This window comes from Barbatula barbatula (genome assembly GCF_947034865.1).
Source record: "Barbatula barbatula genome assembly, chromosome: 1".
In the NCBI taxonomy this organism is placed as follows: Eukaryota; Metazoa; Chordata; class Actinopteri; order Cypriniformes; family Nemacheilidae; genus Barbatula; species Barbatula barbatula.
In genome coordinates, this window is record NC_136766.1 from 22,964,833 (window position 1) to 22,981,137 (window position 16,305).

The 16,305-nt window shown below is 44.5% G+C and overlaps 1 protein-coding gene across 2 annotated transcripts; it reads right to left on the minus strand.

The window, feature by feature from the left end:
• Nucleotides 1-177: 177 nt before the first annotated feature.
• Nucleotides 178-6,391, minus strand: LOC306898974 (uncharacterized protein). 2 transcript variants are annotated; one of them, XM_079464902.1, is made up of 8 exons: nucleotides 6,282-6,391; nucleotides 4,750-5,252; nucleotides 4,532-4,627; nucleotides 4,142-4,375; nucleotides 3,919-4,069; nucleotides 3,069-3,380; nucleotides 2,958-2,987; nucleotides 178-2,058 (listed from the first exon to the last, which is right to left on the minus strand). In XM_079464902.1, the coding sequence occupies exons 2-8, from the start codon at nucleotides 5,074-5,076 to the stop codon at nucleotides 1,508-1,510; spliced, it is 1,701 nt and encodes a 566-aa protein (XP_079321028.1). In that variant the 5' UTR covers nucleotides 5,077-5,252; nucleotides 6,282-6,391; the 3' UTR covers nucleotides 178-1,507. The 2 variants fall into 2 exon arrangements, with proteins under 2 accessions (XP_079321028.1, XP_079321029.1); XM_079464903.1 differs by having other exon boundaries at nucleotides 187-2,863.
• Nucleotides 6,392-16,305: the final 9,914 nt, after the last annotated feature.

The window sequence follows — 16,305 nt, forward strand, 5'->3', positions numbered from 1 at the left end:
TAGAGCTGTTAGTTAGGAATTTGGAGTTTTGTTAGAGCTTTAAAATGAAAGACACACTATTGTCAATGTTTATTCTAAACCCAAACAAATGCCCAGTTTTCCTCTGTCGTGGCTCTATGGACATATCAGTCAACATGCAGGATATCTTGACTTTAGTTTTATAAATACATAAAGATTGTATGGATCAAACATTAATGTGATTTATTTTCTGAAAACATCATTGAGCCAGAAGGATGTCTAAGAAGTTCAGAATGAAAGGATCTTAACCAACTACATATTCTTTCATTTAGTTGTATAGGCTTTACAAGCAAGCTGATGTAAATTTACACAATACTAGCACGCCATCTAGTGGTTTTCAATTTAAGGAAGGTACGATAATAAGAAATGTTTACAGGCAGGTTTTGCAACGATAACACAAATATAACAGAAATAACAAAATAATAGACATTTAACCCCATACAATTCTTACACATTGCATAAAAATAAAAACAACTAAACCTTTAATATACAGTACCCTTCAAAAGTTTTGAAACACTTGACTGTGCTGAAGGTGTATGTTTAAATGTTTACATTTTTTTTGTACCAACATAGTTTCTACATTCAATATACATTTAGCTTAATATATTTTTAATATGTTTATATTCATTTCTAAATAGATGACGTGGACCAAATACAGCTTTTTTCACCTGCTCACAAGCATTGTTCAATACTGAAGCCACGTTTTCAAAACTCTTCACACATTCAGCGAAACAGAAGTCTGTGCAGTCCAAACTGTGAATCATTTTTCATTGCTTTCAGACAAAATGCATTTAGTGAGCACATTTTTCAAAATTCACAAATACTTTTTTTCTGTAAAAGTAAAAGACCTGTAAAAAACTATGTTTGTACAAACCCAATGTAAACAAACTGTTATTTAAAGGGTTACAATTGTAAAAATTTAAGAATGTTTGGTAATTATGATGAAAAATAAAGTCATTAAAAGTGTGAAAAAATATGGATATATAATTTGTGTATGCCCGTTTTTGGACATTGGCATTTTACAGTACATTTCCAGCCTAAGTGTGAGCTCTTTTTTCAAATCTTACACGGCTCAAAAAATAACAATGCATTAAAACGATTGTTGTTATTGATTTATAACATATATTCATGACTATAATAATAAACATAATAAAAATCAGCTTCACATTAAGTATATGGAAAATAATTCAGGGTCACCATGTTAACAAACTGGTATTTAAAGAGTTAAAATTCTAAAACTTCATGAATGTTTGGTAATTATGATAAGAACTGATTTTAGTGAAAACAAATAAGATGTTGAATGTGTAAAAAAATATGGATATATAATTTTTATGACCGTGTTTTGACATGGACATTTCTGTCCATTTTCAGAATATAAGTGTGACTTTTTTTAATATATGCCCAAGGGTTAAACTATATGAAATATAATCAAAAACCTGAAGTGGATGTAACCAAGCCCTAAACCTCTACACTTGTATCAAGGGGTTTACTAATTACAATGCGGGTTGGTGGTGGATATGATCAGAGGCTTTGTGTTTACACCTGCTCTAGGGTTGCAAGGGCTGAGAAATACGTAGAGTTTCTCATTGAAAGATTGTCCAGTGTAGGAGTAGATATGAGACCTGGTCTCATCATTATAAAAAGAGACCAGACCCTCCTCATAATCCACAAAGACCCCCACCGTCTCGAGCTTCTGGTTTAGGCAAAGGGAAATGGGGCTTGATTCATTAGCCATGTATTTATTTCCATTTCTATGCCATATTGTCCAGAACCCACTTTCTGGGCTCACTGTTATTTTTCCCTTTTTGCTAATGGACTCTCTAGCTAAACCTATGTCCCATTCAGGTTTATCACCAACTTGCACCTCAAAGTAAAATCTTCCACAGGAAAATCCATCCCTTCCCAGGACACAAGCAGAGCGATCAAACCTCTCAGGATTATTCGGAACATCTCTCCAAGTTCCATCATAATTCACTTGTTTCCCATTCTTAGACAGATTAAGTTTAGGATAAGCTGTGTTAGGATCCAAAATCACATCCACTGAAAAAGATTCAAATAAAAAGATTCGTCCAATTTCCAATTATGTGTACGGTAGGTCTTACTACTTGATCTCAGCTCAGCTTTCGAATTTTTTTGTCACAAGCTGTTATTCAAGAGCCTCTCAGAGATCGGCATCTCAGGAATAGCGTTATCTTGTTCCACTCCTATCTGGCGGACAGATAATACTACATTACCATGCATAACAAAATATCTCCCACGGTCCTATTCAAACAGGGTGTTCCACAGGGCTCAGTTCTTGGGTCATTACTGTTTATTATTTACAATATGCCAATTGGTGGAATTATCCGTGTCCATGGTTTTCAGGACTACTGCTAAGCGGACGTTATATACAGATTTATACCTCCTGCCGACCTGACTCTATACACCAAACTTCAACTCTGTTGCCTTGCTGTTTAGCTTGATATATCTTGGAGGCAGATCTTTCTCTGTAATGGCTCCTAAACTTTCGAACTCGCTGCCCCTAACTCTTAGAAGAGTTAGCACACTGCATGAATTTAAGACTAACCTCAAAACCAACTAACCTCTGTTTAACATATACTTTAGGTCCTAGTCTGCTTTCTGTTACAGTTGAACTTGGATGTTAGCATTGCTATTGCGAAATGCAACTGTAATCGTACATGCTGATTTGTGTTTTCTGCAATAAGTGCTAGCACAGCTGATGTGGTATACAATTGCAATCGCACATGACATGTAGTAACTGAGCACCTGTGTAATTTGTCAGTATTATTGTCTATATGTCTCTTGCCACTGTCATCGTAAAGCGTCCTTGAGTTTGGGAAAGGCACTATATAAATTAAATGTGTTATTATTATTATAAAACACATCATAAGCGGTCCAGGCTGAATCTGAAAGGTCTCTATTTAGCCCATGTTTCTTACCTGCATAAAGTTTCTTTATTGTACTAAAATCTGGTGATGACAAAAGGATTATTAATACACATAAATGTTAATATTAGCAAAATACAAGCATATTGAGTATATTTGTCTTACCCACATCCAAGTTTGAGAGCTTGACTTTATTCCTTTTTACATCTTTCTTCGGAAAGCAAGTACTTTTATCCATTTTACCCAGAGTAAAGTAGATTTTTTCTTCGTTCAGAACATTACTGGATTTAGTTTCAGAGAAATCTGTTAGGGTGCCTTGTTGTGTGCCAGAAAGCTTCATAAGAGAATTTCTATTTGTGCTGCTGAAAACAAATAAGCCTTTCGCGGAATTTGGTTCAATACTGTTCTCTCCAAGCACTGATGCAGAAGATGTAGGTGTTGGTAAAAAGTTGAATTCTTGAATGACTGAAGGTTGAGCTGGGAAATTGAATTTTAATATTTACTGGAACGTTTAAATATTCACCAAGTAAAGAGACGGTATACAGTATGGAAAGGGGAAATATGATCCATCAAACAAATCAGTTGATAAATAAACTGGAAATATTATTCTTTTAATACATTATAGAGCTTGTAGTCTGAATTAAAATGATTTAAAAAAGTACTGTTATTAATGAATCTGCGTATGTTTAAAACGTTTTTCATATGCTTGTAGAATATAATCTACATACAGTATGGTGTCAGCTTTATGTTAGCTATTATGCCACCCAGAGCAGATACCAGAAAACTAGACACATTTACAGGTTTAGGGCAAATGTTTTAACAACGAAGCACTGATTTTGTACTTAATCTGTTTTATTTTAAAATTTAGTTTTACGTAAAAAGAACATTTCTTTTAATTACATTTTTTACTGAATTTAAAATGTAGTTTGAATCACATTTTATGTGAATCTTCTCATAACTTGTATAAATAAACAAACATTTTTTAAAATATATAATTCCAATACAAAATACTTACTGGTCTCAAAAATCTTTTTCACTTCCATTTGGACATTCTCCTGGAGGCAGGTAAGAGTTTTATTTAGGGTTTCTGTGTTAAGATCAGTGTTGATGCTGATGTGGGTCCAGGACTTAACTTGCAGAGGGCTGCATGCAGTTGATGAATACGTCTACATTTGCAGGAGATATGCCTCAGTATGAGTGATTTCTGATTCAGATTGCTGTACTGAATGAACACTGACCTGAAGAAGATGGAGATGATCCTCAGTGTGTGAGAGTTGCTCCAGCTCAGTGTCTCTCTTCTTTAATTCAATGATCTCCTTCTCCAGCTCTTTTGTGATATCTTCTGCCTCATTCTCTGCTGCTTTCTGCTTCTCCTCCAATATTTTAAGCAGTTCAGACTGACATTTCTCAATGGAGCGGATCAGAGTAGTGAAGAGCTCAACGCTGCACTCTTGATCTCGCTCACTTTTTTTCTGGTTATATTGAGAAGAACATTAAAATGAAACACTATGAAATTAAAGTGATTGTTCACCCATTTTCACCCTTTACGGTTTGAAATGAACTATCACATGTTAAACTATTCATATCTGTCTTTAGATACGGTATTCTTTTTATATCTGACAATGCACCTTGCTTATCTTTCCTATGTTTTGAATGTGCGCAATCTTCTTTTGTCTTTTCCGGATCATCCTTTTGACATCTCTATGTTCCTTTTCCAACTGAATCTGAAGACAGTAATAGAAGTGAGTTGCATTTTAAGGCAGCTGCAGTAATTTTGATCTTTTATAGACTGACAAGCAAACCAAAATGTGAACCAATAAAAAATGTATACGATTTTTTGTCTCACCCTCCTGTGCGAACTCTCTTGCTCTATTGAAACGGTGTCATGACTCTTATGTTCTGCTTCAGTGCAGAACAGACACAGAAAGGTCTGATCATCTCGGCAGAACATCTCCAGTGGTTTCTCATGACTGTTACAGATGTAATCTTCCAGGTTCTCCACAGGGCTGATCAGTTTATGCCTCATGCGTCTGGGTGCACTTTTGTGATTCTCCAGGTGATCCTGACAAAAGGAGGCCATACACTGCAAACAAGACTTTACTGCCCTTAGTTTGTGTTGACAGCAGAAGTCACATGCAACATTAGATTTGTTGGTGTTTTCTTGCATCTTCATACGATCAGCCACAAGCTTCGCAAGCTCTGTATTAATCTTCAGTTCCGGCTTCGTTTCAAATTCTTTTCAAATGTCCCAGCATAAATCGATACAGACTTTACAGAAGTTGAGTCCACATGAAGTTGTGACTTGGTCAGTGACACTTAATTTGTTGGAAAAGCTGGAGGAAGCCCTGGCTGTCAGCAAAGAAACAGTGACATCATGTGGCTGATTTAAAATGGGTCAGGACGTTTACGTAATGAAAAAGAACTTAGTATAACAAACAATGCAACAATGTAAATATGAGCTTTGGCTACTGTTTGTTAACATAAATGTAATATAAGTAAGTATTGTAATACTTGGTTATTATTCAGAGAATGTAATTCTATATAATTTTGATTTACTACATATGAAATATCACCTTATAAGAATGTAAATACGCTTAATACTGTAATGACACATAAAGGTCTCAGGGCGGCATACACATATCACTACGTTTTACCCGTAAGTGAAATTGAAAGTATTTGCATCTGTTTAGTTTTGTTTATAGTGAAAACAAACTTCTGGCACAATCTGCTACTGAAATGATACTGCCAGTTTCAGTATTCAAAGACAGAAGTCATGTTTTGTTTTGATATGAAATGTTACATGAAATTATGTTGGAGATTACACAATGAAAAAAAATCTATGAATGTATTATAACCTTCTTTGTAATCATCACATTACTGTTGGTTTACTTATGTGGCAACACAAGCAACCTGCAAAATAAATACTACTCTACACTTACATAATTCTATTGCCCGTTTTCACAGACGAGACTTAGCATAAACCTGTACTATTTCTTAGTTAAATTGGGATATTTCAAATAGTTTTTATTTTTTGTTTATACACAAAACTACCTGTGCATCTCAAGACAAAACAATTGCACTGATATATTTTAAGATATGCCTGGGCAAGTTGTTTATAGCTAAGACAACTCAAGCATTAATTTTAGTCCAGGACTATAGTCTTAAACCTTATGTGTGAAACCGGGCATATATTTATTATTGTAACACTCATATATTTTGATTTGACATTTATTTAAAATTGTCTGGCCACAGTTTATATTCTAATCCCATATTTAAGTAACATTTCTTAATATGTAAACAAATTTGTTGAGTATTTATAAACAGCATAATGATTTCTGTACTAATTTTAATCAATTGAAAATCATTGCCTGGCCTCACCTGTAAGTGCTGTCTTAAAGTCAGGAGGAAAATAGATCTTAACTCCTCATTCATTCAATTCCCAGAACTCAACAACCTCACATCTGGTATGCTTAGCTCATGTGGTGTGTTAAGTTTCACTTTCATTTCATCGTAAAAAGTCGGTGAAACTCTAAGCGTTGTACCTGTGCCAAAGTGGTTAATGTGGTATCTGTCTGTGGGGAAATTGGCCTAAAAACGTACAAGTTGCTGGAAATAATGCACGGAAACCATTTGCACTCACTTCAGAATATTCAAATTTAGTGAACACTAGGCTCAGTTTAATAGAACATGAAGGTAGGGGAAAAAATTAGGTATGCACTTTGGTCCTCTGCAGTATATGAAGTGTTTAGTGTTACATTTAAATATATATAATTGATGTGACATATTTAAAATAATTATCAAATGCTTATTTGCTCTGAAAGCAACATTTTGTTCAACATTAAAATATATATATATAGATATTAATTCAATATTGCTCAAATATGAGTGATGGGGCTCAACAGTATATCAGGATGGCTGTGATAAGGCCTAAGGCACAAGGCCACAAACAATCACAGCCACTGTTTTAAAGCCACATCACATGACGAGAGCAATATTGCATTTATACAACAGTTTGACGTCACAAGTGTGTAAATAAATCAGAAACAACATCGGAGTGTCGTTAAAACCTGAATTATTCATAGGAAATGGTGAACTAGTTTTTCCGCCACCAATTCCAGTCCAGCGTAAAAGTAAAACAAACCTCCGTTACTAATTCCAAACCGTCACTTCTTTTAAATGTGCTGCTTCAGTGAAGTTATTAGTAGGAACGCACAATAAATTATCGGCCTGTTACAAAGGCCCTGGTCGCCATATATCCCATCGCCCCTCGTAGGCCGGGGGGGTAATCCCGAGATTGCGCTCTACTTACCCCCCGGGGCCAGTCTTGGCGGCCACAGGGCCTGGGGTAGAGACAGCCAAGACGAGAGAAAAGGAGCCGGAAGCACAAGGAGCGACAGAGACCAGATAGAGGAGAGAGGAAAATAGAAAGAAAAATTCGTCGTTCGGTCCTAAGCCAGCCGAGAAGCTCTTCCTTGCCATGCGATGGACCTGGATGCTCGGTGGACGGCTCGATCCTCCTCTGCTTCCTGGCGGCCAGCCATGGCTCCTCCAGTCGAGGGCAGCTGGCAGCTGGCAGCTGGTTCCCAGTTCCCTGCTCCTCACCTTCATGGTGGATGGCAGCAGGCTCAAGCCCCCTGCGATCCGCTCCCTCTCAGACGTCAGCCACCCCACCTTGTCCCAGTAACATAGCAGTGAGCTCTCCGTCCCACCTGACGAATACTGGCTCCTCAGCACCGCGATCACCCCTCAGCAGCGAACTCTCGCCGACAGCATATCTCTCCTTCCGCCCGGGTTTCAGCACCAATGTTACAAAGGAGGAGGCGGGAAGTGGCGAATGTAACAACATTAAATAAAATAAACAAACTACAAAACGAAATTAAAATGCCAGAGGCTCCCTCAGCATTTCTGTGCTCCATTCACTCCGCCAGGGTTCGTACAGGTTTCGGGAAGTTAATTTCAAACATGGATTCCCTTTTCATAACAAGGGTTCTTAGTCCCTTATTGGCCCAACTGTCATCTGGCGAGCAAAAAGAGCATGCCAGAACCTACGTGTGAAGCTACATCTTTAAAGGAGACGAGTAGTGTTCAGTGATATCGGAAAGCATGTAAGTGAAATCACCTCATACAAATGTATCAAATAATTTGAAACAGGTGTGGCAGGCAGAGACGAGACAGACACAGAACTTTACAATTTTAGCCCCGGAGGGTGGTTTATTGTGTTGGCAGCGTGTTGTAGGGGACTCCTGGAGAGAAGTCCGTGGGGAAGATGGCTCGTCCTCAGTCCGGCAAAGTCTTACGGGTGCTCGTGCTTCAGTGGGGTAAGTGGTACAGGCGTTGTGTAGCAACGGATGTTGCATAGACTCTGACGTTGCGTCACATCAGACGTTGGGTCGAGTCAGATCAACTGTAGCTTCTTCACCCGCTGGTCTCTGTTAGAGAAGGAAGAAATATCACAAGTTAACAAGGCGTCTCTGTGGAGAACAAACTCACCCTTTCCTCTTCTTCCTCTGTTTAAAAAGGGTGAGCTTAATGGGGATCAGGTGGTGACGATCTGCAGGTGAGTTGGCTTGATTGCGCCGTTGCCTTGGCGACGCTGATTTGCCACTGGCCTGCTCGTCACACAGACCTTTTCCTGCTTCTAAATAGTATTGTAGGTGAATTAATATATTAATGTTTAACAAATCAAACTATTTTATTGCTTTGTACTGTATGTATTATATACTTTATTGTGTGTTTCAATATGCTCTACTATCGTTATCTTTTATAAGTTTGCAAATTTTAAGCACTTTCAAATATTTTGGGTAACTGTTTACAAGAAGATCAACAAAACAGGTAAATAGAACAGTAAACAAAAAAACTAAAACATAAAAGTTTGCATAAATTTGATGCTCAGTACATTAAAAGTAGCTGTGCTAATCTTTTTGTTTATAATGTTTCAGGTTATAATCTCTATTGTTGTGCAAAGCAACACAAATTTCCCAAAAGTTGTGGGTCACTCTGCTTAGGGCTATCCAAAAGTAGTCTTACCCAAAAATGAAATGATGTCATTACAAACCTGTATGGCTTTCTTTCTTCTGCAGAACGCAAAAGAAGATATTTTGATGAATGATGGTAACCAACAGTGTTGGACAGTAACGAAATAAATGTAATTCGTTACTGTACTTCAGTAGTTTTTTTGGACTTTACTCAAGTATTTCAATTTTGGGAGACTTTTACTTTAACTCCACTACATTTCAAAGTGAAATATCTTACTTTTTACTCTACTACATTTTCAAAATCAGTCGGTCCATTTTATTTTTTAGAAGAACGAGTCTTTCATTTTTAAGTGCCTTCTCTGAGTGAAAAGAATGAGAGCACCTGTCTCATTTATTAGGAATGAAGATGGGCTAGATTCTTACATAACCAATAGTCTGCTTTCAAGAATTCAAGTTGGAGAAATCGTCTCGGTTACGTATGTAACCTCTGTTCCCTGATGGAGGGAACGAGACGTTGTGTCGAACCGACAGTGGGGTTCTCCCTTGAGAACCTATGATCTTCTGACTTTTTTGAAAAGGCCAATGAAATTGGCGAATGAAACTTGCATGCCGGGCTCCGTCCCCGGATATCCGGGTATAAAAGGGGAGCCGGCGTGCTCATTCATTAACCTTTTGTAGTGAGGAGCCTTATAGCATCTCGTGACTGCTGCAGCGGACGGCTATTGTTGTGACATGAAGGACATTGTGTCGAACCGACAGATGGGGTTCCTATTGAAAACGCCACAGCACTAGCCGCGTGACAATCTTTAGCAAAGCTCATGACGGAATCTCAGACGGAACCACCCTGCTGGGGGGGTTACTATGTCTGGAGCACTGAGGTCGGTTAGAGCTACACGTGGATAACTCAGCTTGGGCCCGCCAAAGGTGGCAGGCTGCTTCGCTCAGCCCGCTGCCTTGAGTGCTTAGTGATGGATGGACTGCCTATTCTTCGCCCAAGGGGAAAGAAGGGAGGCAGATGATTGCGGACTGACCCACCTAAAGAGGGGGATGGCGCTCTTCGCAGGCGTACGCCCTACCGGCTGCCGGTCTCACCTAGTGTTACCCTGTAAGACTCGAGCTGACACCAGTTCCACGCGGAGGTTGTAGAACCTCGCGAAGGTGTTGGGCGTAGCCAGGAGAGCCGTCTTCATTGTAAGATGAGAAAGAGCGGTCTCTCCGAGGGGCTCGAAGGGAGGCCTCTGAAGGCCCGCCAGGACCACATTGAGGTACCAAGAGGGTTCGGAGGCGGGTTAAGCCTCCTCGCGCCCCTTAGGAACCTGATGATCAGGTCATGCTGCCCTAGAGGTTTTCCAGCAACTGGCTCGTGATGAGCGGCAATTGCGGCTGGATACACTTTCAGTGTGGAAGGGGAGAGATTATTCTCCAACCTCTCCAATTTTATACTCGGCTTTGCGTGTCGTCATGAAGAGCTGAGGCAGCTTGTCCAGCGGCGTTGTAGGATTTCGACACCAGCGATGCGGAAACCCTATAGGCTTAGACCAGGTGGCCGCCGTCTGCGGGCACAGGTGCACCGCGACTGCACGTTTCGCCTGGGGGACATCGACGTAGCCTCTAGCTGCCCCACCATCGAGGGAAGAGAGGGCGACAGAGTCAGCTTGACGGGAGCGAGCCGAAAAAGGTGATCTCCTCATGGACCTCGGGAAAAAATGGCACAGGGAGTCGCAGAGCGGGACGAGGTGGCCCTCGAAAGAGCGCAGCCACCCGTGACCGCAACGTCTGTATAGTCATCTGCCCGCAGTGCGGGCAGGATGACTCCACGAAAGCTGCCTCAGCGTGTTGGATCCCCAAACACCTGACGCAGACATCGTGTCTGTCCCCCTCCTCGATGAAGGAGTTGCAACCACGAGAGCAGCGGGACATGCCGCGCTGAAGAAATTTGCTCTTTTAGAAATAAGCTCTTTTTCGAACACCTCTGGAACTGCTGAAACGCCGGGGTGTGGTGATCCACAAGCAAAGAGACATTCACCAAGGGACTGTTCCTTTAAGGGGGTGTGTTTTGTGTTGGTTACGTAGTTCCGGGTTTACCGGTGTGTAGTTGTTTACTCTGACTCGCTGTTCGTTTTATTGTTTTAAGTGGAGAGTAAAGTTGACTCGACGCATCTCCGTCTCCTGTCTCCTTATTTATCACACTCCACAATTGGTGACCCTGACTCGAGTCGGATACGGCGGAATTATGTCCCACAACGACGGCAGTGAAAATGCCGCGGCTAGCGGCGCGGCTAATGGCGGTGTCGTCTACGCTACCACCATCAAATTACCGGACTTTTGGCAGCAAAACCCTCGGCCGTGGTTTCAGCACATCGAAGCACAGTTCCAGCTGAGAGGAATAACTCAGGACGTGACGAAGTATTTCCACGTAGTAGCGGCTTTAGATGCCTCGACGACGGCCAGGGCTATGGCGCTGTTAGAGGCACCTCCGGTTGACGGCAAGTACGACGCACTCAAAGCCTTCCTATTGCAACTCTTTGAACTGTCGGAGCTGGAAAAAGCAGATCGCCTGCTGTCCCTGAATGGCCTGGGCGACGGCAAGCCGTCAGAGTTGATGGAGAGAATGCTGGCTGTGCTGGGCACAGCGGATCCCTCATTCCTTTTCGCCCACATATTCCTGCGGCAGCTTCCAGCACCTGTGCGCACTGCGCTGGCCAGTTCCTCCCTCCCTTCCTCCAGAAACTACCGGGCGCTGGCTGTGGAGGCAGACAGGATTTTCCTCGCCAACCGGCAGCAGTTTGTCCATTCGCTGCTACCCCACCACCACACGTCTACCCCTTTCCCCCCCCCCGAGGATGACCCGGACACCGCAGCCGCTGTGACAGCTCGCCGACAGCGTGAGGATGGGTTGTGTTATTAACATTCTAGGTTTGGGGCCAAGGCCAAGCAGTGTCGCCAACCATGCAGTTTTGCAGCCCAGGGAAAAGCCAGGGCCGGCGCTCATTAGCAGCTATGGGCGCTGGCGGTGAATGCAAGCTGTTATTCATCACCGACACCTTGTCTGGCCGGTGGCTGCTGGTCGACTCTGGGGCTCAACGCAGCATATTGCCGGCAACTCCTGTGGACACTATGGCTGGCGGGCATGGCCCCCCGATGGACGCTGCTAACGGCACGCCTATTCGTACCTATGGCACGAGGTATGTGGAAGTGTGTTTTGGCGGGCGACGTTTCGGCTGGGATTTCGTCATGGCTGCTGTATCTACGTCACTCCTGGGGGCAGATTTCCTCTGCGCTTACAGACTGTTGGTGGATGTTACAAACTGCCGCCTTATCGACGCCCTCTCTTTTGCTTCGTACCCCTGCACGCTGGGAGGGGTGGGGGCACTCTGTCTGGCGAATACACTTGCTACCGGGGACCCGTATCAACGCCTGCTTGCTGAGTTCCCTGACATTACCACGCCCACATTTTCATCAGCGGTGGCTAAGCATGGCGTGGAGCATTACATCACCACGGTTGGCCCCCCAGTCTACGCACGAGCACGGCGCCTCGACTCTGCCAAGCTTGCGATCGCCAGGGAGGAGTTCACTACCATGGAGCACCTCGGCATCGTGCGCCGCTCCAACAGCCCGTGGGCCTCCCCCCTACACATGGTGAGCAAGGCTGCTGGTGGTTGGCGTCCTTGTGGAGATTTCCGTCGCCTGAACAATGCCACCGCCCCCGACCGGTACCCTGTGCCTCACATACAGGATTTCTCTGCCCACCTAGCCGGTGCCACTATCTTTTCGAAGGTTGACCTGGTGCGTGGTTACCATCAGGTGCCAGTCCACACGCAGGATGTCCCCAAGACAGCAGTCATCACCCCCTTTGGCCTTTTCGAATTCCTTCGGATGCCTTTCGGCCTCAAGGGTGCAGCGCAGACGTTTCAGCGCCTCATGGACTCTGTGTTGCGGGATATGCCGTTCCTATTTGTTTACCTGGACGACATTCTGGTGGCAAGCGCGTCCGTGGACGACCACCGGGCTCATCTTCGACAGCTGTTCGGCCGGCTCGAGGAGCACGGTCTCATCATCAACCCAGCCAAGTGCGAGTTTGGCCGGTCCTCCATCACCTTCCTCGGCCACCATGTCACCCCCCAGGGGGCTGTTCCCCTCCCTGCCAAGGTGGAAGCCGTCGCCAAGTTTCCATGCCCGCGCACAGTGAAGTCCCTGCAGGAGTTCCTGGGTATGGTGAATTTCTACAACCGTTTCCTCCCCCATGCGGCCCAACTTATGCGACCCTTGTACGCCGCCTTGCGGGGTGGGAGGCCTGCCGACGTGTTGGCTTGGTCCCCAGAGATGATGGAGGCTTTTGATGCTGCCAAAACCGCGCTGGCCAACGCTGCTCTGCTTGCGCATCCCTCTCCAACTGCCCCAGTTGCGCTTACTACAGACGCCTCTGATTATGCCGTGGGGGCTGTGTGTGAACAGTGGGTGGGCGGAGCCTGGCAGCCGCTGGCCTTTTTCAGCAGGAAGCTCCGTGACAATGAGAGGAAGTACAGTGCTTTCGACAGGGAGCTCCTGGGGCTTTTCCTCGCCACCCGTCATTTCCGTTTCCTGTTGGAGGGCCGGCGTTTCACGGCTTTTGTTGACCACAAACCACTGACATTCAGCACGTGACCGGTAAAGACAATTTTGTTGCCGACTGCCTCTCCCGGGCAGTTGCTGGGTCTGTCCACTTGGGCCTTGACTATGCTGCTATGGCTGCGGACCAGACTGCGGACTCAGAGGTGCAAGCCTACAGGACGACCCCTACAGCGTTGCTCCTGGAAGATGTGGTTTTTGACACTGCCAACACTACACTCCTCTGCGACGTCTCTACTGGCCAACCGCGCCCTATGGTACCTGCTGGCTGGAAGCGTAAGGTTTTTGATGCCATCCACGGCCTCTCCCACCCGGGGGTGAAGGCCTCTACTAGGCTGGTGGGGGCTAAGTTCGTTTGGCCGGGTCTGCGGAGGGATGTCAGGGCCTGGGCGGCTGCCTGTGTGGCGTGCCAGCGCGCGAAGGTGACTCGTCATACCAAGGCCCCCTTGGCGACCTTCAAAGTGCCGGAGCGGCGTTTTGATCATGTGAATGTGGACCTAGTGGGCCCACTTTCCCCCTCTCGTGGTTACACCTACCTCCTCACCATGGTGGACAGGACCACCAGGCGGCCTGAAGTGGTTCCCCTGTCCTCTACTACCTCAGTTGATGTCGCTCGGGCGTTCGTTATGGCTTGGGTGGCCCGTTTCGGTACACCATCCGACCTCTCCTCGGATCGAGGTCCACAGTTTACATCGGAGCTGTGGACGGCGGTCGCTGAGGTCCTGGGGGTGAAAGTCCACCGTACCACTGCTTATAACCCACAGAGCAACGGCCTTTGCGAGCGGTTTCATCGGGACATGAAGGCCGCGTTACGGGCCAGCCTTACAGGTTGCGACTGGGCTGACCGCCTCCCCTGGGTGATGCTTGGCCTTCGCTCCGCCCCCAAGGAAGATCTTCAAGCCTCGTCCGCTGAGCTAGTGTATGGCCAGCCTCTGCGAGTTCCGGGGGAGTTTCTTCCAGATGCAACGGCTCCTTGGTCAGTGGCCTCTCAGCGGGCTGTGTCCCGGGGCATTGCCGATGCCTTCGTGCCTATTCCTACGTCTCGCCATGGTCTTCCCCAGTCCTACGTCCCCAAGGATTTGCCCTCCGCCAAGTACGTTTTTATTCGCCACGATGGCCATCGTACCCCGCTGCGGCCCCCCTACGATGGGCCCTTACGTGTCCTGGTGGGGGGGTCTAAGAACTTCGTTGTGGATATGGGGGGTAGACCTGAGCGGGTGGCTATAGACCGTCTCAAGCCTGCTCATGTGGATGTTGGCGAACCCCTTCAGCTGGCCCAACCCCCACGGCGAGGGCGCCCCCCTGCGGCAACCTCAAGACCTGCCCTACCCCTTGCCTTACCCTCCCCGGTTAAGCGTAGCCGTTATGGCCGCTTGGTCCGCCCCCCGATACGTTGACTTTTTTTTTAGGCTCTGTGTTGTACTTGGTTTCGGGCCTGTTCTGTCTATGTTTGTGTGGGTGAATTCTGGGGGGGCCTGTGTGGTGATCCACAAGCAAAGAGACATTCACCAAGGGACTGTTCCTTTAAGGGGGTGTGTTTTGTGTTGGTTACGTAGTTCCGGGTTTACCGGTGTGTAGTTGTTTACTCTGACTCGCTGTTCGTTTTATTGTTTTAAGTGGAGAGTAAAGTTGACTCGATGCATCTCCGTCTCCTGTCTCCTTATTTATCACACTCCACAGGGGGGATGATCACTGGAAGGGACAATCCACTGCACCACGTCAAGATATCAGCTGTTGAAGTCATTCGATGCGAAGGCTCAGAAGAACAAAAGGTTAATGAATGAGCACGCCAGCTCCCCTTTTATACCCGGATATCCAGGGGCGGAGCCCGGCATGCAAATTTCATTCGCCAATTTTCATTGGCCTTTTCAAAATAGTCAGAAGATGATAGGTTCTCAAGGGCGAACCCCATCTGTCGGTTCGACACAACGTCGAGAGACCAACAGAAAGGGAAGTCTGATTACTTAGCGAGAATGTGGTGTAATATGGTTCAGTGAATCCTCTTAGATTAGAACATATTTGTTTTACTATCCTTTTGTTCCATTGCAAGTTTAAGTTTAAATAAAAACTTGGATTACTGTAACAAATAAATGTTAAACCGAAACTGCTCTCAAGTCCTGTTAATTAATTTTGATTGGCTTCAAGGTTTTGGGCTTATGAAAATTTAAATAGACATCAGTGTCTGTCTGATTAATTCATGTAATTTTAATAATAGATTGGTGTGCTGAGAGTGACATTAGTGTCTTCAAGTAGACTGAGTCAAGCAAGAGGTCTGTGACAAAAATGATAATAGGACATTATAGCCATAAAAATACTTGATACTTGAGTACATTTGAAGGCAAATACTTTTGTACTTTTACTCAAGTACATGGTTTGTGTTCTTCGTCCACCACTGGTAACCAAACAGCAGCCCCCACTGACTCGTTGTAAGAACACAAAACCACTTAGACATTTCTTAAAATATCTTCTTCTGTGTTCTAGAAGAAAAAGATTTACATACAGGTTTTATTTGACACAAGAATAAATAAATGATGAGAACATTTTTGTGTTTGGGTGAGCTATCCCTTTAAATAGTGCTGCAGAATTTGATTGAAAGGGTAGTGTGTACAGTACATGAGTCAGGGGGTTAAGAGCCGGTGTGTGTGCACGCAGGCTGCCAGGAACTTGGTCTGTCGCAAAGTTCGTCTCTCTTCATTTCTCACTTGCCGCCTCTCTCTCATTTCCTATTATTTTTGTCCATTATCTTGTCTTGGGATTGAAGGATTGAAAGCTTATTTGGATCTAGACACACCCCTAGTGGTCTGTCTGTGCACTGGACA